This window comes from Montipora foliosa, chromosome 1 (genome assembly GCF_036669935.1).
Source record: "Montipora foliosa isolate CH-2021 chromosome 1, ASM3666993v2, whole genome shotgun sequence".
Taxonomy (NCBI): Eukaryota; Metazoa; Cnidaria; class Anthozoa; order Scleractinia; family Acroporidae; genus Montipora; species Montipora foliosa.
The window spans coordinates 28,396,267-28,418,964 of NC_090869.1; the positions used below are offsets into that span (position 1 = coordinate 28,396,267).

Below are 22,698 nucleotides of genomic sequence, written 5' to 3' on the forward strand. Positions count from 1 at the left end.
GATCCGAGTTTAATTCCAAAAATAGAATAAGGTTTAATTAATCATTCACTGGAGTAATTGTGCAACCAGTTGGGCTTTTTTTCCAATTACGCTGTGCAGATCGGCATTCTCACAGGCCCTGTTCAGGGATTCCATTACTTCTTAGGGGCCCTGGGCTCATCATTTCGCCACCTGATTGCATGATTTACTAAGTCCTGTTGTTTATTTTAAATTATTAGTTTCGATGTCTGGTGATTAACGCCTTTTTCGGAATAGAGCTAACTATTTCTTATCTCACATATTGTCCACTCGATTTATTCCAACCGCACGTATTACATGACATATTATTGTGATTTTTTATAATTTTTTTGTAATTTTAAACATTTTACACCTTTTGGTTCATAGTTTTGTATAAATAGCGCAAGTTCAGTTGTACCAGGTATTTTTAGTTTTTAGTTTTTAGCGTGTACTGAAGAAGCCCGAAGGGCGAAACGTTTACACGAAATTATAATATACCAGACCTGTGAGAAGTTCGCCAGCGACTCATTTTTTCATTCTTCCTATTAACTTATCTGAGTCAAGACGTTTTGTATCCTTTTGGATCCTCCTCGCAAGTGGCATCACCGTTGGATACTCAATCTTTATCATTCTACTTATTATATATATATATATATATATATATATATATATATATATATATATATCTATATATATGAGGATTTCTTTCCACTTTTTCGGTTATATATATATATATATATATATATATTTATTCATTCATTTATTTATATATATAGACAGAATAAATATGGTAAACCAAACGATGAGCTCCCAGTAAAAGGATCCAAGAATGATACAGTGCTTCAATGTGAATTTGTTCATCGCTTTACACTTATACACAGGCGGACGAGAGAGAAGAGGTCAATTTGTATACAAGTTAAGAAGGTCTCTTGAGCCAACAGCGCATCCCTGCTGCCCAGGAGGATCACAAATGGATTCACAGTCCAAGCGCTGTTGGCTTGAGAGACCTTCTTAACTTGTATACAAATAATTATTGTCCTCTATTATAGCTTCTGTCTCGTCCGCCTGTGAATCATCGTTCTGGTTGATCCAGCGTCATCTAGTTGGGGAAAATCATGGGCCCCGGATGACCACGTAATTCCCATTCACTATCCAGACTGGCCATGTAGCCAGCATGGTGGCTCTGATAGTGTAGTGGTGATCACACCCAACCGGTAATCAGGGGGACGTGGGTTCAAATCCCGCTCAGGGCATAAAAAGTTTTTCTCCCAGTGAAAAATGTCTTCCAGGGGTTGTCCGTCCTCGGTCCTTTCAAACTTCATTAATTAATTACATTTCTCCGAGGTTTGGACTGTGAATCCATTTGTGATCCTCCTGGGGGGCAGGGATGCGCTGTTGATGCGCTAATGCAAGAGTTAGGTTATTTGGTCATTTATTCGCTACTCTGAGTTTCATGCTCCATGCAAGGCAATCATCAGGCAACCATAAATAAAGTAAACACACAAGGCAAAGATCAGCTGTTGCTACTCTGAGTAACAGCTGATCTGAGCAACAGCTGATCTTTGCCTTGTGTGTTTACTTTGTTTTCATTCTACTTGTAATGGTATTGAGCTCTCTTCACTTTCACACCACACTATAATCTTGGTGTATATATATATACTGAATGCAGGATGCCAATAAGCCCTTGCAGAGTGCTCAATAGCTAGTGAAGCTAGAGCTATGTATACAAGTAAAGATAAATGGACTACATTTTGAAACTGACAAACTTTTTTTCACTTTTTTTCATAGGACCGTGTCGCACTCTTCAGGGTCCTACAATGATTATTATTTCTACATGGCGGTTTGTATTGCTGATCATTATATTACATGACGCTCTGAAATGTTTGGTAAATGTTGTCATGTAATATAACACCATTATTATTTTTAGATGTCACCTTAATAAATTCAACATTTTCGTTATTTGTTTACATTTTTCACTCTTGTCCAATATTAGTTGATCTACAGTATTCAAAGCATTAAATAACACTTACCAGAATCAATGTCAATAGCAAACTTTCCAACTGGAGCACTGGCTATGGAATAAGACACAGGTGCCCCATTAACACCAGAAGCAACTACGCACAACAAGTTCTCAATTTTCCCTAGATTTTCTGGAACAGTGGCAGAGTAAGGGGCATTCTTAAAAGTTGGAGGGGAATCTTGTTTACTAACAACAGTGACATTAACTTGAGCTTCAGGTTGGGGCCTCCTTGAATTTCCAGGTACATTGGCGAAAACAAAGAGTGTAAAATCAGTGTCGCCAATTGATGCATCAAGTTGACGAGCAGTTGTGATGACTCCCGTGTTTGACTGGATGGTAAATGCACTTCCACCATTTTGGATTGAATAGGAAACAGAGGCACCATCTCTGTCAGTAGCATGGATAACTGTAACAAATGTATTGGCTGGTGTCTTTTCTGGTACATTGGCAGTATAAACAGCCTGAGAGAAGTCAGGATTATTGTCTTCTTCAGGAGCCACATTGATTACTAAGTACAGGTGAGAATATAGTGGATAAAGAGCCTTGTCTCTTGCTTCTATTATAAGGTCATACTGAGGTTGTCTTTCTCTGTCAAGAGGAGTAACGGTTTCTAAGCGACCTGAGTCCTTGTTAATTTTGAAATAAGGTAACCCTGATCCTGAAAAGATGGAAAACTCAACTTGACCATCTGGACCTTGGTTTCCATCAGCATCTACAGCAGTAATAAGACTACCAACTTGTGTATCAGAGGGCATGTTCTCTTTGATAGAAGCAGTACCCTGTCGTCGGTTGGAAGGTGTAAACACTGGGGCATTGCGATTTTTATCAACTTCCTGTACAGTTATTGTCAGAGGGGCTTTGGCAACTTGTGGATTGACTCCTTGATCTCTTGCAGTTACAGTAAGGTCATGCTGCTTTACCCTATCATAGTCCAGTGTACCAATAAGCTTGACCACACCACTATACTGGTCAATCTCAAAAGCACCATTACTGTCCCCACTTATACTGTAAGTTATTCGCTTGTTGCGGCCTGGAGGATCCCTGTCAATGGCATGGACGACAAGAAGGGCAGCACCTACGGGAAAATCTTCCCGCACACTTGCAGTATAGCTCTCTTCTGGGAAAACAGGAGGTGTGTTAATGCCTGGATTAGGGCTGTCTGCTGGAGGGAAGTTAGGACTGAGATTAATATTGATGCTTACTTGGACTGTGGCTGTCCGGCTTGGGGTCCCTCTATCTCGGGCTACTACATTTAGTAAGACTTGCGGTTGATTTGGCAGTTGCCTTACCACTTTGATTACCCCGGTGATGGCATCAACGGCAAAATATTGCCCTCCATTGATGTAATAGTAGATGCCTCCGTTAGTGCCAAGATCATTGTCAGTAGCACGAACACGCAAAACAGAGGTCAAAAGCGGTGTGTCTTCGTTGATGGTGGCAACGTAGCTTGGCTTCTCGAACACAGGACTGTTGTCGTTTACATCAATTATTTTAATAGTGATTTTTGTCGTTCCTGAACTGGCTCCATCGAAGGCGAGGACGGTCAGATTAATTTCGGGTGTGGTGTCAATAACGATCGGTACGTTCGTAGTTTGGAGAACCAGAAATTTACGGTTTATGCCTCCAACAATGCCTACATTAGCTTTAAAATAGCCTTTGTCGTTGCCGCTACTTATCGAGTATGTTTGAATACCTTCAGTATCTCTATCTTCCGCAAAACAATTTTCCAGACCCATAACCACCGTGTCTGCTAGTGAACGTTCCTTCACGCGTCCATAATACAGGTGTTGAGGAAAGGTCGGGCTAAAATTATTTGTGTCCTTGATCGAAATTCGAATGCTGGTAGGTACCCCCCCTACCTTTTCTCCTCGCTGTCTGCGAATAGCCACTAAGTCATAGTAATTTTTACTGCCAATCTCATAAGTGATCGGCTTAGTGGTTCTGATGACTCCTCTCTCCGAAATTTGAAATAAAGTTAGGGCAGTCCTAGAATCGGCATCTTGAGCCGCAAAAAACGAGTAAATCTCATTACTTGGCGGTAGCGGTAGTGAATGCACGACGGACCGGGCGTTCTTGCCTTCATCCACTTGAACTTGTATGAATGAGACCTGTGCATTTACCTTGTGCAATAAACAGAAGCACAGAAGAAAACCAACGATTTCCTCAATTCCTCGCATGTTAGTTGTTTACCAGCTCGGCGTAAAGCATATATATGCGGCTATATCTCGAAGCCGTGATGTTTTGATCCTTAGAAATACTATCTGTGAAAAGAAACCATTGGACATGTGTAGATTCTTCGTCAGTGTACGCGAGAACTGCTGATTTTTTTTCGTTGGAAAACCCTAAATTACTTGGCAAGAGAGCGTTGACTTTCAGTCTTTCCTTCCGACGCTGGTGAACAATCTGAATACTACCAACAGCCAATCATCTGTGGATGATTATGCAGCTGTCAATCATCATACCGAAATTAACGCCGCTGTCACAAAGCTGGAATGTCAGCGGGAATTCGAAATTCTTTTCAAACTTTCTGCCAATTTTCGCAAAGAATCAAGCTGATTTTAATACCCTTTATCACGCAAAATAGATGCGTGGGGCTATGTATCAAAACACATGCAAGTTCTTGGTATTTTGCACAGAAGTAATCGACAGATTTTGTAATTTATGCGTTGGCCTCACTCTTGTCAAGTGCTTGAACTATTTGCTCGCGAAACCCTACCCACTTCCGAAAATTGTGTTGACCAATCGATGGGCATTCAATTCGTTTGGTGGGAATTCAGTTAACAATATGCAACTGTCTTGAGTGCATTACGATCTACCCCGAGAGTCAAACTTTATAGCTTGATGACTGAACCTAAACGCCTTGGCTTTGGAAATATTCAAGGGAAAACGAGAATATTAATCGTATCGTATCATTCCTCTTTTCCCACGCAACCCATTAAAAAGAGATTCCTTAGCCATAAACAAGGCTTCAAGTCATTGTCATACGTAAGCCGCAAAAACAAAACAAAGGGTTTCGGATGAATAGCTCTCAGTCAGAACTTGTCACCCTAACTCACGCCCTCGAAGGTTCGAATGTTGACTGAAACTGACAAACGCACTTCTTGATCTTCCCTTCGCCACGCAACATGCAACACACGAAATATTAGCGCAAGATGGTGGCGGCTTGGTAATTTGCCTTAGAGAATAACAACCAAACAATAACATAGTGTTAACATTTAAAACTGACTTCATAGAGAACCAGGTACAACAGTGACATTTGAGCAAGCGTTACAGTAAAGCTCCATTCAACAGCTAGCACTTTTTTTTGATCTGCAATCGGGTGAACCGTCTATGGATGCACCCATGCTTATTTTAAGGCCGTTTCATGTACTTTTTCATGCGATCCGGGTTCTGGTTCACACGAAAAACTTCACAGGGAATGAAAAGTCCGTTAAAGGCAGACCGCAGAACTAAATAAAAACACGTTGCTGAAAAAACCTCATTTCGGTAACCGCATATGTTGCCGCTGAACCTTAGCACGAACACATCGAAATTTATTTTTAAACTTTTCGGAAATGGGTGTCATCTGAACTTTGGCTGCATTTCAACTTTCTCCTAAATGATCATTTTATGGAACGATTTTAAATTTGAGCCTTTATTCAATGTTTATCTTGACTTATCACTATTTGAGGACTGATATTTTCGTGTCGGCCTCAAATGTGCTATGCAGGACATGCAGTAGTGCATTTTGTGGTATTGTGGCACTCGTTAACAATCCGCAATCTTCACGTTTAAAATGGTTGCTCGTGACCACAGAATTAAATTTGGCAGACAAAGATAAATTAATTTTTAATCATCTGCAAATGGACCTCGTTTTCAGAAATTATCGAGGTAGACGAAACGGCTCATTTGACATTCAAGGTGACATCGGCAGGGAGTAATGAATATGGGTTTCTAAATATTGGAGCCATGCACGCTTGGCAGGTCATACATTTTAAAATGTCCCCGATCCCCTGGATCATAAAATTAATCAGTCACTTTAATCAGTTGAATACGCGAGCGCCACACATAACTGAAGGTAACAGATCCGTATACCTGAGCAAGTCCATGATATTCGAGCTTGAACAGTCCTATTGTGTTAGCCGCGTATCAGTAATAAAATAGAAAGGTATTTTTATGATCGACGAACTGCGACAAAGACGTGCTGTTCTTCTTATTCATAAGTACTCTGTAACATTTTAATAGCGTGCCATGGCTCCATTCCTTTAACTTTGATCATACATCTTTGTAGTGGCCAAATGTACCGCTTTCCTATGTTACAGTTAGGCATCTTTCACCTTTCTAGAGTTTTGCTCGAGTTTTAAAATTTCTCTTTGAATTTAAAGTCGTACGTGGCTGTTTCTTGGCTTAAAATCATGTTCTGCGGAAAAACCAATCAGCTTAAGTGGTTCTTACCGGTTTATTGAGCTGGCATGTGAGGACGGAATATCGGTATATATCGTCATTGATGATTCTTCGCCATTTCGATTTCGGGGAGTAATATATTTTCTTCAATCATAACCACCATCTGTGTGTACATAAACTGAGTAAGGGGGAACTGTCTGATATACAGTCACATAATTATCAGAATTCAAAACGAAAGAAGCGCCGTAAAAGAAGAAACGAATGGCTTCTTTAGTACCTTTAGGACTTCCGAGGAAATTTTTTTTTTTACGGAATAAGAAAGAAGAGATTTGTTAGCCACGGTTAACTAATGACTTAATCTTGCTGAAAACAGACCAAATTATCTCGTGCGTTGGAAGTAATCAGTGACACGAGAATATCAAATACTCTGTTATAAAAAGCACTTGCTATAATTAGACGAAATATCAATTTTTTTCGGCTTAGTTTTCAATGCTGAATGCTGTAATCTGTTCGACAGGACTGTACGTTTGGCTGCTGCACACTGATAAACCACAAATAGCACCAGATGGTTGCCGCGATTTTAGGTTTAATAAATCGATTGCCGGGAAAATAGCCCTGCAGAATTCTTTAACAAACCTTGATCAGTAGAAGTATTGGATACTTGCCCCAAGGTTAAATAGCTACAGATAAAAAAAGGAAATATAAGTGCGATTGTCGCAAACTATCTCAAGTGGGACTACACGTATCATTTTTTGCCTCTTTCGTTCGTTAATCACGATTTTCTAAAGCTGCAAGATTTGGAAATATACTTTTAATCAGAGGGAAGTGTCTAATTGGGTATGAACGTCAGGCCAAAAATACAAACTGAAAATACCCTCTCTGTTTCAATAAACCACTTATAAAACATTTTTTTAAACCGAATTAAATCGATCAAACGTTGGTTTCTTTACATCGATTGCCAGAACTATAAGCCTTCAGCGCCAGTTTGATTTAAGAGGTATCCGTCAATCGAAAAACTTGTCATGTCTGAGTTGACTGCCGCATATTTTACACGAAGTCCGATTTTGCTAGTGGTGTGGGCGGCTCTAAAGGCTGTCAAATCCCAGAATTTTTTTAGGCCAACGCAATTTTAATTAATCTTCCATTTACACTAATTAGCTCAAAGGACACCCAAATGTAGGGGCTGGTTCGTAGTTTACACAAATGGTGAAGAAATTATTCCACAGCATTCCAAAGCCAATATGTATAATGCTTTGTACTGTACCGTTGACTCTAATCAAAGTCTTCCGTCGCCTCACCCCCACCCCCTACTCCTTATTTTTTGCAATCTCTCGCACTTTTCGTCTCGTCCCCTTCGCGAGCGTTCGGAAAAGGAAAGGAAAACGGCTGATACGCAGGCTACCTCTTCACTAAACCTCATCGAGACTCGAGGTAAATGATTTACCTCGGAGAAATGAACAGTGCGGCCCCATATCACGACTTACTAGTAAGGGGCTGCAGCATTTTCACTGAGGTCACAATGCAGTTAGCGATGGTTTGGAAGAGCTGGCTAAATGTGATTGACAATCGGGTAAATGGAGGGTAAATCTCTCCTCTTTTGCGCTTGTTCGACATAGACGTTGGCCGCTCTGCACGTGAGGCTCTGAAGATTGATGGAGATCACGTTTAATAGGCCTTATCACGGTTTTGACCGCCATTTTGACGGGTAGGCAAAGCGTAAAGAATTTGTAGTGTTTATATGGGGATCCGATGTCAAATAATTTTCGTTAAACGCTAGTTCTCAAAAAAATTATGAATCGCGAACTGAAGGTACAGGGTAAAGGTTTATACAGACCAATTTTTAGGGACTAGCCTTCCGGCGTTAAAAGCTGCGTGGTAGCGTTTTCGATTTTTCCATACATTTGTCTCAAATTGTTACTGAAAATTCGCGGGAAAAATTACAGACAAATATATAGAAAAATTGAAAACGCTGCCGGGCAACTTCTTTAAAAGGTTAGTGCCTAAAATTTGGTTTGTATAATCTTTTGCTCTGTACCTTCAGTTCTCAATTCATAAATTTTTCAGAACTAGCGTTTAACGAAAATTATTTGACATCGGATCCCCATATAAACACTACAAATTCTTTACGCTTTGCCTACCCGTCAAAATGGCGGTCAAAACCGTGATAAGGCCTATTGATAGTCTTGATAAACCAGATCCAATTGGAAACTAGACCCTCCGTGAGGGTACACTGGGTTGCCTGTGGTACGTGCAGCCCTGGAGGGGGGGGGGGACTCCCATATGGAACACACGGGGATGCTAGTCGGAAATTTTAAATTTAACCCCTGAAGGAGACCATCTGGGCGTGGCTCAAGCTTTTTGTGACTCCTAAAGGAGACCAATCTGGGCGTGACTTAAGCAAATTTTGACCTTGGCGGCTTAAAATATTGGCGCTTTGCCCTAAACACCCTAAGCGAGACCAAAATCCAAAATTTACACCCCTAAGTGAGACGACGAGCATCCCCGTCTGTTTCATATGGGAGTACCCCCCTCCCCCCCCCCGGGCGTGCAGCGTTCCAGGCAAATTGTGACTGGCCCACGGACCGATTACGGGCTTGCAAAAACAAAGCAAAAGGTAATTAAAAAACCATATAATAAACTACTTACTAACCGAGCTAGCTCGAGCCGTACTGGGGAATATTGGCCCTGGGTCGTTTTTGCACGGACCTCGCTGCGCTCGGTCCGTACTGCCACGACCTCGGGCCAATATTTCCCTGGCAGTACAGCCCTCGCGCTCGGTTAGTAAGAAGTTATTAAGGGGTCACCCAGAAGTCATACCAGCAGAGGCCCTTTGGCTCACAGGTCCTCACACGTTCGTACGACGAAACAGATCCTTTTCTGAGGTTAAAAACCTGGCTACTGGCCTAACTCTTCTTTCTACTTTCCCAACCGCGAGAAAACCGCGGTAAATCAGCCATCGCCAAATATTTAAGTTAGGGGGAAAAAATACATCATTTTAAAGCTAAGAAAATAAGCTTTCCAACAGCATATAACTTATTTACAGAAAACTGAAACATTTTATAAAAGCGAAAGTTACACGAAAAAATTTAAGAAAAATAACAGTAAAATATGTTTTCTAGGCAAAATTTGGTCATTTTAGCGTTGAATTCGAATTTTTGGATGCAAAACTAATATTTTCTGCAATTTATCTGCCTTCTTGGACATAAATTCGACCGAAAACTGATAAGGCACGAATATTTTTAGATTTTTAGGAATAATAGATAACGTGGTTCAATGCGTAATGTGATAATGCGATAAAAGTGTCAAAAATTTGCGACCCATTGCTAACGGCAACGGAAGCGATCGCATTACGAATAATTAACCTCTGTTGCCAAAAACCACTCAAATAACCGGTCAGTGTAAAACGCAGACTGCAGACTGCAGACCAGGGATAAAATGCAGACTGAGGGTAAAATGCAGACTGCAGACTGTGGGTTAATAAAATAATAATGAAAAAAGAGTTATAAGAGTGTTAGTAGCCGTTTGTACTTTCACACTGAAACCCCAACACAGCTCCCATCGCTTTGGTTGCCCCACCGCATGTTTTATCGAACTCTGTAAGAATTGAAGCTATTTGAATCCTTGTTGTTGTTTGAAAAAGGACAGTTTCGTTAAGTGAGTTGCTTTTAGGCAAAGAAGTCACCACCCCGTAATTCATATGCCCAAGATACCGGGTTTTTGTAAGTTTCTTTATCTGTCAAGTGTGATAAAGTTTGACAATGAAATGAGCGAAGTCAAAACAAAGATCACAATCGCTCAACTCTTGTTTATGCAAAGTCAAAATTTACTCTCCAAGAAGTGTACGACGTGATTTATCACCAGGTAATTCCATCATTTTGGAAATAGCAGCTACTTTATTATTCATCTGCGTCACAAGTTTTCACTGATTTTGGGGCTCATTTTGTTGAAACTCAAGCACGCTTCCAACAGGCCTGTGAACCCTTCCTGCTTACAGAGCAATAATAAAAAACTTCTCCCATATCACATTTGAACCTTAAGCTCGAAAATTCAATACACAACATGATATTATAATTCACAAAGGCAGAAAATACCACAGAATCCTTTTCCAGCGAAAATTTTATTGAAACAAACAACATATTTGCTCTTAGAGGCGAAAACCTCTTCCTATTTCATTGCGTGCGTGAAGACAAGAAACTCAATTGTGTCAAATTACCATGTACTTCAGGTAAATACTGCTCACTTTGATTTCGTCTCGACGGGTGATAGATTGTTGTCGAAGTCCAGTACTCGTCGCTTTTGAGATTCATGCCTAGTTTATCCAACTGACTTTCCATTATTGAGCTCCATAAGGGTATATTTTGTTTAAGGATCCACTAAAACGCCATTCGCGTTGCATGACTTTCGACGCCATTGCAGGCTAAGTTAATGATTCTACTGTGTCCACAAGAGAAATCTACGCAGTTCCACTACCCTCTCGATCCTAAGAAAATACGCGCAGAAGGCTCTATGCACAAAGACACTACTTACCAGGGGAGTGACAGGCAAGACTTTTACCGACACGGAAAAAAAAAACAAAAAAAAAAAGAAAAAAAAAGAAAACAAACAAACTAAACGTAGACCTCGACTGGGTTTGCCCATAGGCAACCCAGTAACAAACGTGCTATGCAATCAGCAGAAACTTTCGGGCCCGCCGGAAAGACTACTTGAAAAAATCAAATTTGCTCTTCCTGAAAGGCTAGGTTATTACATGCCTTCATGCTAGTAAAAGCAAATATTTACTAAGTTCCTTGTTTTAACACGTCCTTCAAAATGCAGGGGAAATTCTAACTCTTGAAATATGTCTCCACGGTTTGGACATTTTGAGGAACGAGTCACTAAATTTTGGGTTAATGCCACCTTTATGTAAGCTTCGTAGCCAGAACCATGCTGCGGTTATGCCCATCAGTGGCCATCTTCCCGTTCGATCCGGAGTCAATATTTCCCGTGTTAAAGGAAAGGAAAGGAACTTTATTTAAGCGTCTAGTCATTCTAGCGCTGGAGCACTAATTGGGGACACTGTAAACTGAAATTAACAATCAACGTATATCAAGTCAAATGTTGGTTTGGAGGAGAGGGGAAAACCGGAGTACCCGTAGAAAAAACTCTCGGAGCAGAGAAGGGAACCAACAAACTCAACCCACACATAACGTCGAGTCTGGAATCGAACCCGGGCCACATTGGTGTGAGGCGAGTGCTCTCACCACTGCACCATCCCCGCAGGGGGTGGGTTGGTACAGGAGTCAATGGGTTAAGACTGTGCCTGGAAGGGGACTGCACCCATTTATGGTGGTTTTGTGATGGACGTGAGCTTAAAACGTATCCCGTTCTTCCTCTATCGCGAAGAGTCAGAATAATGGTTTATTTAACACTAATCCTTCCCCCCTCTGTTTCCTCCCATACTGTCCGTTTTATTTTCCTTCAAAAAAGGCGCATACTTTTGGGAATACACCGGAAAAGAACCACAAAAAATATCGATTGACGAGCTGAGTTTGTCCTGGATTTGCGGGGTGAGAGGCAGCTCAGGAACACAACTAATGAGCTGGATACGAAGGTAGTTCCTATATTCGAATTCCTCAGTTTCTCGAAAACAGAATGAAAGGAATAAACATATAAACTATTTACTCCGAATGCATTGAAATTGCACGGATCCTATATACAGCCTTACAACATCCATGTTGCTCACGGACACATCAATACTTTACGAAAACTACTGAGGAATGAAAGGACAGACAAGGAGCAATCTACAGGAGTCAATGTTTGGATTGCCAGGCCAGTTATATCGGTGGGAATCCGCTGAATGCGTTACATGAACAGAAGGTCATGAAGGGGTAAAATGGGAGCTGTGATTGACCTTAGTTTCGGCGGGAAAATGGGATTTGATCATTGGGATTTTGTTACTGGGAATGGGAGATAAAGAGTCCTTGATGCAAACAGGATTTGCATTATCAGAGGTTATCAGGTAAACAATTATTCCATAAGCGCGCGTTGGATATGAGATGGTAAATAGCCAACGAGGCGCGTAGCGCCGAATATCCAACAAGCGCGAATGGAACAATTGTTTTATTAAATTCCTTCAACTCCAAAAATTTGGAAGTACGAAATACGAGCGGAAAAAGCGAGCAAATCCGAGCGAAATCGAAAAAAACTTGATGAGAACTGATGCGATGTTGTGTAATATGTACCTTGTTACTGGGTTGCCTATGGGCAAACCCAGTCGAGGTCTGCGTTTAGTTTGTTTTCTTTTTTTTTTTTTCCGTGTCGGTAAAAGTCTTGCCTGTCACTCCCCTGGTAAGTGGTGTCTTTGTGTATAGAGCCTTCTGCGCGTATTTTCTTAGGATCGAGAGGGTAGTGGAACTGCGTAGATTTCTCAGGTGGACACAGTAGAATCATTAACTTAGCCTGCAATGGCGTCGAAAGTCATGCAACGCGAATGGCGTTTTAGTGGATCCTTAAACAAAATATACCCTTATGGAGCTCAATAATGGAAAGTCAGTTGGATAAACTAGGCATGAATCTCAAAAGCGACGAGTACTGGACTTCGACAACAATCTATCGCCCGTCGAGACGAAATCAAAGTGAGCAGTATTTACCTGAAGTACATGGTAATTTGACACAATTGAGTTTCTTGTCTTCACGCACGCAATGAAATAGGAAGAGGTTTTCGCCTCTAAGAGCAAATATGTTGTTTGTTTCAATAAAATTTTCGCTGGAAAAGGATTCTGTGGTATTTTCTGCCTTTGTGAATTATAATATCATGTTGTGTATTGAACTTAAGGTTCAAATGTGATATGGGAGAAGTTTTTTAGTATTGCTCTGTAAGCAGGAAGGGTTCACAGGCCTGTTGGAAGCGTGCTTGAGTTTCAACAAAATGAGCCCCAAAATCAGTGAAAACTTGTGACGCAGATGAATAATAAAGTAGCTGCTATTTCCAAAATGATGGAATCACCTGGTGATAAATAACGTCGTACACGTCTTGGAGAGTAAATTTCGACTTTGCATAAACAAGAGTTGGGCGATTGTGATCTTTGTTTTGACTTCGCTCATTTCATTGTCAAACTTTATAACACTTAACAGAAAAAGAAACTTACAAAAACCCGGTATCTTGCCATCATTTGACACAGATACTTCACTGTTTGGCGAGTAAACATGCCGCGGTAACTTAATCACGGCGCCCTCTGAATTCCGGCCATGCCACTTTCGATTTTGCAATTTACTTGAACGTAGCAAAAATCTCCCAAAATGTTTGTCGCTGATCGTAACTTTTTATATTCTATATTCACGGTTCAAAATTAATGTTGTTTTCATGTCGTAAATATTTTATTCTCGATCGACCGTCCGGGAAACTTCCTTCTGCTCTTTCTGAAAACTGTGTATCAATATTTATTTGCTTTTTCATCAATATTTGTTTTGCATAAAGCAAGCTAACAGAATCTGTACCTTGCTGAGTTCGCATTTGTTAGCGTTCATAGTATTTTCGGTCAGATGTTTCTGTTTTTTATGAGGGGTTTATTGTTTTGGTCTCCCATCCCAACACTAACCCCGCGAAACAGGGCTTGACTTCAGTGAAGTTTAGTATTACAAAGTTTTCGGATGCTCATAGGGCACACTCGTGGTGAAAAGAAGTTGTGAGGGAACTTCAAAATTATCAACATGTCAGCCCAGAAGCCAATGTTTCTCGCTTCTCTTTTATTTGTTATTCTTCAGAGACTGGAATGCTGTATTTCAATACCACACAATTCAGTGCTTTCTGATTTTCTGTAGCACGTACCACAGGCAAGCCAGTGTATGCTTCACAGAAGCATCTAGTTGTCAGACAGACGCAGGCTCATCACAAAAACATTTCTTGCCTTTTCGCGTACTTCTAAACGTCGGAATTGATCCAAACTTTCCACAAAAAAAGTTTTTTTTCTCCTTTTTGGCTTTATTCAAAGAGAAATTTGGCATTCCGACGAAAACATTTTTAGTTTAGCAACGCTTAACGCAATCATTTACCATATAAGGTCTAACCAAGGTATATGAGCTGATAACCGAGATTGAGTGAACCAATCAGAGCACGCGAAATGCATTATCCGAGGTTGAGAATTTAATAATTAGTATCACCCAACTAGTGGACTAATGCAAATCCTGCATTTTAATTGGCTACGCCACTAGATGACTATTAGTAATAGTCCTCGAGTAGCGAAAAGCGTGGTGCTTTCTTTTGATTAATTCCCAAATAAAATATTTCTTCAACTTGCATTTGCTAACTTTATTCGGCTTCGCCTCATGGGCTATTGACCCGTAGCCCGCAAGGGCTACGGGTCTAATTGTTAATTAGTTCTGCTCAAAATTCCTGATATCAAATATTTCATGCGGTCTTCTTGCGGTCCTGGCCACTGCCATGTGAGAGTGAGGACCTTCCTGATGCTAACAGACTTGTTTTTGAACCTCGAAGCTCCCTACCTACAACATCCCTACCTCTAATGCGGCTTCACTAGCACCAACTGACTTCCCTATAAATCCACTACAACCAATGTTATCACTTGAAAAGGAGCTCACATGAGGTATTGGGCGACGCGCCATGGTAAATGTGTCAGGCACAAGAACTGAAACGTCCTTGAAAGTACCCTTCCGATTTGCAAGACCTTCGGCCTAATATCGTTTGTGACTTTTTATCGAGATACTTCCTTGCCTGCGTCCTTACGCAGTAGAACTTCGCCTCGTCTTACGAGGCCGGGCTTCTCACTGTCCATCTCGCTCCGTACCCCTCTACGAAGCCATGTTCACTCCTCAAGGGACCCTATTCGACTCCTTTACGGAGATTCGCTTTTCAGCAATGCAGTCGTGTGTTTTTGTTTTTTCTTAAATTTTTTACTGAAATAAAAACGCCGTCATTTTCTAAGTAGTTCTTTGGTCTTTTCCTCTAGTAGCACATCCGTGTCTCCACAAAATTGATCGGTGAGCTGCTGGATCTGCGAATTAAGGTATAAACTCCAAGGTGAATAAATGCCTCCCTACTGCTCAAATGTATAGATGAAAAGTTTTGCCACTTCCGATAAAAGCTATTAAAAAGCATTTGCGTTAAAACTACCGTGATTTTCCTGATACCGCCCACTGGCTGCCTTATGGAATTTTTATTCTATCAAAAAAAAACTTCAGTTTGCAACAGGTCAATTTCAAAAATGCCATAATACTCTTTGTTTGCCCTTCAGAATTTTGCATAAGCATTGTTTCCAGTTTCTCTTGGGACTTACAGTGGTGCCAAGAGAAAATAAAAGCAATGCTTATAAATGCAAAATTTTAGAGGGCAAACAGAGAGTATTATGGTTTTTTTGAAAGTGGCCTATAATTCAGTGTGCCCAATGGAACAGTGCTTAGGTGGCACAAACCTGCAGTTTGCATTGGTTTCGCGCCACTCAAGGACATTCAGGCGTGCCTTTCGTTGGCAAGAGACGATTGGTCAAAAGAAGCGGGCTTTGGTCCGACCGATCGAAAAGCTCAAAGTAGACCACTTTCAATTTGAGTGGCAACAGAAGACCCCACTCGAAAATAAATGAAAACCTCAACGCTACAACAGACTGCCAGCGATAACCATCTCAAATGTCCACAACCAAACCTTGGTTGAAGTAAGAATTACCCTACCATTTTTTCCACTGATCTGACATCATCTTCTGATCGTCCTGTCTTGTTCTTTTTGACATCACTCATGCCTTTTTGACGGATTTTTCGAAGGCTCTGTTTAGCTTGTTCACACGTAGCTTTGGCTGTCTTCACTAGGTTCTCACGATATTCTTGAGTCACTCTTAAATAGGAGAAAAAGTTCTCTATGTGAGAAAGATTATAGTCACCAAAGAAATTGCAGGTGCACCACGTATCCTGTGCGCTCTTGATACTAGGGACCTTTAGATCGGAGAACGAAGACGACTGCGAGGACGAGTTTTCCGTTCTGAGCACGCGCACTTCGGAAAATGCCGGCCTCCAAACCTTATGCGCACGCTCAGTACGGAAACGTTGTACTCATAGTCGTCCTCGTCGTCTGATATAAAGGTCTCTACTCACTCCCACCCAATGACAGCCGACGTGTTGCCGTACCCCTGGCCCACCCTCCCGTTTTTCTTCGGGGTCGGAGGTGGGTACGGTTTCACGTAGGTAGCCGAAAGACATGGCATCACATGTAAGTTGTCCAGGAAGACGCTATTGGAGCAGAAAGAGGATAAAGAATGGTCTCGCAAGCCACAATTCTTTGCTTTCACTTGTCTGTTAATCAGATCAGGTACCAGGGAGGTCCTTTATTCGATCGAATTGGAATTTACAAATGTTGGTTTTTGAGGAAAGGGGAAAACCGGCGAAGCCGGAGAAAAAACTCTCAGAGCAGATTACCGAACCAAAAACAAACTAAACCCGAGCCACATTGGTGAGAGGCGAGTGCTTGTTGGTGTTTGGAGCGCGGGTGCAACGCACGCGACACACGCGTGTCCCAAACCCCAATAAGCACCCCCACTCAAAAACAAGCAGGCAGATAAAGTTTCCCACATCGTGTTCAAATCTGAGTATAAAATTCTCTAAGTTTTGTCTCATGTAATGGAAATGGGCCCCATGCTGAATCCTGGTCAGAGATTTCCTTTGCTTTTGTGTAGGCCCATTTCCATTACTAAGACGGATCTTCCTCGCCTGCAAGTTTTGCACTTGTGTACATGTATGCACATCAAATATTGGTAGGATCAGCCATGAGAGGAGCTGCAGTACGAAGTCTGTCTAAGGGCGCCCGCAAACGAAGAAACATTGTTGCGGAAACATTGTTTCCCGAAATGTGCAAAGGAGGAAACATTTGCTGGGGAAGCAAAATGTTTCTGAACAAATTCAGAACCAATTTTGCTTCCGCAACAAATGTTTTCTTGGGTCGTAAACGGGGAAACATTTGCTTCCGCAGCAACGTTTCCGCAACATTGTTTCCTTGTTTGTGGGTGCCTTAATCTACATACAGTACTATAACACCTTAAGCAAATTAATGCTTCCAAGTTTCTTTGACCGTTGGTCAAGAAGAAAATAATCACAGTGGTACCGGTAGTGTTGTGCTTACCTGGGAATGGGTACAGAGATTGCATGCCCATCCATTGTTGGTTCAAAGTTTGAGCTCCACGATTTGATTGCCTTTGCTGCTTGGCTTACCAACTGCAAAATAAAGTAATCAAAAGCATAAACTACTTACCTATTACACAATCTCTGATACAGCCCCTTTCCTAGGCTTTATTAAGCTAGCACATTGATACAACCTTCCTCTCAAAGAAAGTCTCAGACCATATTTCTGTGATTTCTCTGACAAATGGATCAGCTATCTTTAAGTTATCAGTATCCTAAATCTATTAAGATTTTCATTAAAAAAAATAAATAAATAAAACTTTGAAACAAAGCGCTACCACCATTTTTATCTAGCCCCAGATTAAAGAAGATTTTCCATTTACCATGGTTTCCTGTGTCCATATATTTCTTTATCCAATGTACATTGTAGCCTTCTATGATTTATTAAAGGACAAAATATCAATCATTTTTAGTCCACCTTCTGGGTAGTATCAATATTTGTTAAATGGTTTTTCGCATTTTTTGCTTGATCACGAAAACTTTTTCTCTTGAATTTTTAAAATCAATGCTAGATTGACACTAAAAATAATTGTGTGACTCATGATTAATTCTTGTACATGTAAATCAAAAATCTTCATTTAGGAAGTCTAGGGAGAGCTCAACAGGATAGGGAAGGGAAGAGCAGAACCTACAGGCCTTCTGATAGTGTGTGATGAAAAAATGCAAATTGTGCGAAATTTGCAGGGCAGATTATGCGATTAGAAAGGCCAACTGTGCGATAAATATTGTAAATTATGTGATTTTTTTCTGAGCAATTTTAAGCTTGTTTTTCAAAGTTTCAGGATTTAAAAAACACGTTTTTACTGCCCTAAAGACATTTTGAACATAAGGAAACAGTAATTATGAATCTTGATCGACATTAGTTGGGACAAGTAAAAAAAAAAGAGGTCTTCTGCACTATTGGTGCACCACGTGAAAAGTTGGAAGGACACAGCTAACATGCCAAATGAATGATCAATAATTATTAATATTCCTGTATGCTACGACTAGCTTCTTACACTTAGTTTTTGTGTGCAGTATTATATTTCTGAACAGATTTGCTAATCTGAGCAAAGGGCGTGTTTGTGTTACACCAATTGGCGACTCTTTAAGAATGAGACTCGCACCAGGCCCCCCAAAATAATGCCTTGAACTTCGAATATTTACGAAATTAAAGGTAACAAAGGCTTTTTAGCCGTTTTCCAAGGTAAATCATCTTTAAAATGGCGTATTTGTGCAGGAACTCCTAAGAAACTTGTTTCTTTATGTTTTATTTTATGAATTTTGTGCGTTCTTTTTTGAATTATGCGATTTTTCATGAATTGTGCGATCGGATGTGATTTGAGGTTGATTGTGCGAAATCGCACCATCGCATAATATCAGAAGGCCTGAACCTATGAACTGAGGTATGGAATTGATATTAACAAATCCATTTTTTCAGAGATTACCAGTAGTAGTACAGAAAATAATATCTTTTCTCATTACCATATATCTCTAATGTATTCCAAGAGGTCACCCATGTAAGGAATCCACTCCCAAACAGCTTATCTTGGCTGTCAATGAGGTTTTGCATGGAACATACCTCAAATAATTTTATACAAGGAATTCACAACTTACTCACAATGACAATGTTGCAGAAAGAATAGTGTTTTTTTTTTCTTCCAAAATTTCTTAAATCATCACAAAACATAAGTGCTTTCTTTTTTTTAACTGGTTAGAATATCAGTAAGCATATGGCTATAAACCTCCATCCTCAGTAAATGTAGTATAAAGAAGATATTTAAATTTATCATAATTTATGCTCATCGCAATATATAACATTTACATTTTCTGGTTAGTCAATGACAAAGGCATAAATAGGTTAAAGAGTGCAATACGGAAGTTGCTATAGAAACACAGCAATGAAATAATCTTGTTGAGTATAATTATTATAATAAATAAAAAATCTCATGGATTTGCTTGTGCATTCAAAATTGCACAAGCCGAAATTTGAGCACTTTCAAAACATCCCTAGTGCCTATAAATCATGCAATGCACCCATGTTCCTAAGACTTCCTTTTCATTGCACACTCACCTCTGGGGAGCTGGCCATATCCACAACAAAAATGCCATTATTCAGTTTAATCTGGGCCACTTGACTTAGAGCAAACTTGTCTTTTCCATTTTGTGATTCCAATCTTATTTTGTCTAATGCATCTAAGGGTTAAAGAGAAGAGATTCTAGACATTAAATCATGATTTTACACATGATTTCATTAAGATCTTACAATGGATGTGAATCAAACTCAATCTAATGTCAAGGCAAAAAGTAGAACGATTGGCTAAAATGAGAATTTCATTAATTTATTTTCTTCAAACCATATTGAGGTATAATAATCTTTCCCCATTCTGCGAAATCAAGGATAGCAAAAAAATTTTTAATATTATTAACATTTAGTGATACACATGTAGACGCATGAAGGTGTTTACTGCAATTGACGTCTCAAGGCACATCCTCCTTTTAGAAATTTTTCCAGCTTTCATGTGTTCTCTCAAATGGTTATCAATGAATGTTGAAATCAACTGTTGTCAACACCATCACAACAATGGGTGTTCTAAGTTACATGTCAGATCATACATGTAGAAAGAAAGGGAAATTTTTTTTATAGATACACTGTATATAAAGAGGAAGGGAAGGTCAGATACATGTATCTGTTTGGGACTACACCTGAAAGCATTTCTGGCCACATCTTTTACTCAAGAAAGAAATGAAAATAAAACCATTATATACAATAATAATAAACATAACCATAATCATAACAATAACAATAATAACAGCTTTTGTTATATCTCTCAGGTAGTATGCACGCTGTGGTAGGCTCAATTAGCCGACCATATTCTGCAGTACAGCCCTCTAAATTTGCAATTTCCATTACATTCTCTTGCAAGTTTATAGTCACGTCTTTTAAATTGCATAAACATGTAAAACTGCTCAAATCTTGCAAGCAACTATTTCAAAAAGCCAAGAAGCTAATTGTTTTCAGATCTTCATGGTGGTTGAACCTTCCACTTGACTTCAACTACTAGTCGCTTTTCCCATGCATCTGATTACCACAATAATTATCTTTATACTAACCTCGTTTTCTTGGTCCTTAGTGTAAATTATGAACCCTTGTTTTTTCCCCTTACATTTACATGTATGGCCATAATTTACAGTACGGCCCTTGAACTCTGTTGGTAAGAGGTATACATGTATATAGCATGGTTCCTAAAGTTTGCAGTGCTTTACAATAAATAACTAATTAATAACTAATTTAGATCCCCAGAGTAATATAACTTGGTTGCGCCAGTAGCCAGCTGCTGGGCTCATGTTGGGCACCAAGTTTGCTGGACGTAAAAATTCATTATTGTTTGACAGAACTTACTTGGTTGAATTTTGGTTGATATTTTGTCTCTGAAGTCTAGCTGGAGTTTACTCACTGTGTTTTCCATGGTGGTTTTTAATTTTTTGAGATCTACCAACCCATCTGCTAAGTCTTGATCAACTGAGACTGTTGATAATTTGGCTTTTTTTCCCATACGAAAACAAACTGCAGTTAAATGCAATTGAAAAAAAATAAGAAAACAAGGCAGTTAAAAAAGGAGGATGATATTAGTTTTTGCTCACAGTCAACTCGGTTGTGAAAACGCGTCCTTCATAGAGCTGTCTGCTTATGAGAATTAGTAGGTACCGAGACAGTACAAATACAGTGTACAATGTACATGTTGGACTCTTGTTCATGTCAAACGAACTGACAGCTTGCTTTCCTAAAGACAAATGGAGATTTTGATAAAACCGACCCAACTGTTCCATTGCTCTGTCAAAGGTCATAGTTTTGTTTGTATTGCAAATTAAAGACAATTTTTATTGCCAAGGGTCAATTATTATTATACACAAGGTGTCCGCTTAAGAGAGAAAAGAGCGTAAACAAAAGAAAAATCCACTTTTAATTTTCAAAGTGTCTGTGCCCGTTTACGAGAGAGTGTCCGCTTACAGGAATGTGTAAATATAGAGTTTGACTGGAAAGTAAAATAGGGAATCAGAGGTTTTATTAGAAGCCGCAACCCGGGTACTAGCACCCATCTACCCTGAGTACAGTACCCGCCAGCTTGCTCAAAGCAAGTCTCACGATCAAAAGCCAGACTATACATTGTACTGTATATAGGGGACTGCCTGCTTACTCTATCACAAGGTCCCTTCTACTTTGGAACTTAATAAAACCCCTGGGGAATTGAAAAAAGTGTCTATAAGTAGAGCTGTCCACTTAAGAGAGTGTCCGTTAGTGGGAGAGGGATGCGTCGGTGCACAAACTACATGTACATGCAAAAAGTTTCAGGATGTCAGACAATGGCTCCTAGGGGCATTTTCTCCTAAGAATTAGCACTAACTACCTGTAAAAGAGATTCACTTTGTTTAACACCAGACCCCAGTTGTTTGAAGGGTGGATAACGCTATCCACTTGATAAATCACTATCTATACTGTACTGCATAACTCAATTATAACGTTCATCTGCTGGATAGTGATTTATCTGGTGGATAATGATATCCACCTTTTAAACAACTCAGGCCAGATAATTTTACTTATCAATGGGAGCACTTTAGGGACAGAGAGGTTTGAGAAAATTTAATTGTAGTAGGAAAGAGCGTTGAATCCTTTTAGCAAAATGAATAATCGTGTGAAGTTCGGAAAAGATGGAAAGAAATGGTGCGATTATATATAAGTGATGTTTGTAAGAGAAGAAAAGGAATGGCACGAGTATACTGGAGTATGAGGGGGATGATGTTGTGAATCATGAAGGATATTGTTGCTCAAGAAAAGATTTCAGACGATAAAAATACGATTAAGGTTGGGTTTTTAAAGCTGCAATCAAATTTCTGCAAACCAGAAGAAGTTGCATCAGATTTCTGATCGTAGCAGATAACTGACGATATAACTAGTGACAACATCAAACACACAATTTGTGACTAGTAGCACCAGTTACCTTTCTTTGAAGCGTAGAATCGAGCCACAGCAAGCCTTGAATAGGTTGTTCGAGTAGAACCCAAACAAAGGATAGCCGAGAATCGCGAAACAACTGGAACACTCATTGAGATGTCTTCCACGACTTGACCCACGACTCTTTTCAGAAGAGAGAGTTTGGTCA

At 39.9% G+C, this 22,698-nt stretch overlaps 2 protein-coding genes across 2 annotated transcripts in view; both read right to left on the reverse strand.

Annotated features, from left to right (window-relative positions):
• LOC137995986 (protocadherin-like protein) overlaps window positions 1-4,393 on the reverse strand; it is a 53,383-nt gene extending 48,990 nt beyond the window's left edge. Inside the window, exon 1 of the mRNA XM_068841428.1 lies at window positions 2,028-4,393. Within this exon, the coding sequence (XP_068697529.1) occupies window positions 2,028-4,194 (2,167 nt within the window). The 5' untranslated portion in view covers window positions 4,195-4,393. The remainder of the gene's footprint in view (window positions 1-2,027) is intronic.
• A 10,874-nt stretch (window positions 4,394-15,267) lies between these two features.
• Window positions 15,268-22,691, reverse strand: LOC137996028 (ribosome-recycling factor, mitochondrial-like). Its single transcript, XM_068841467.1, has 6 exons — window positions 22,537-22,691; window positions 20,940-21,104; window positions 19,611-19,732; window positions 17,499-17,590; window positions 16,061-16,220; window positions 15,268-15,390 (listed from the first exon to the last, which is right to left on the reverse strand). The coding sequence occupies exons 1-6, from the start codon at window positions 22,640-22,642 to the stop codon at window positions 15,310-15,312; spliced, it is 726 nt and encodes a 241-aa protein (XP_068697568.1). The 5' UTR covers window positions 22,643-22,691; the 3' UTR covers window positions 15,268-15,309.
• Between the last annotated feature and the right edge of the window lie 7 nt (window positions 22,692-22,698).

What these genes read in the sequence shown, in the direction of transcription:
- LOC137996028 (XM_068841467.1), bottom strand. Translation starts at nt 22,642, where the DNA reads ATGAGTGTTCCAGTTGTTTCGCGATTCTCGGCTATCCTTTGTTTGGGT. An exon ending in ATATGGCCAGCTCCCCAGAG is followed by an intron (nt 17,591 to 19,610) that starts GTGAGTGTGCAA and finishes TTTATTTTGCAG; the next exon opens with TTGGTAAGCCAAGCAGCAAA. An exon ending in ATCTCTGTACCCATTCCCAG is followed by an intron (nt 16,221 to 17,498) that starts GTAAGCACAACA and finishes CTCCTATTTAAG; the next exon opens with AGTGACTCAAGAATATCGTG.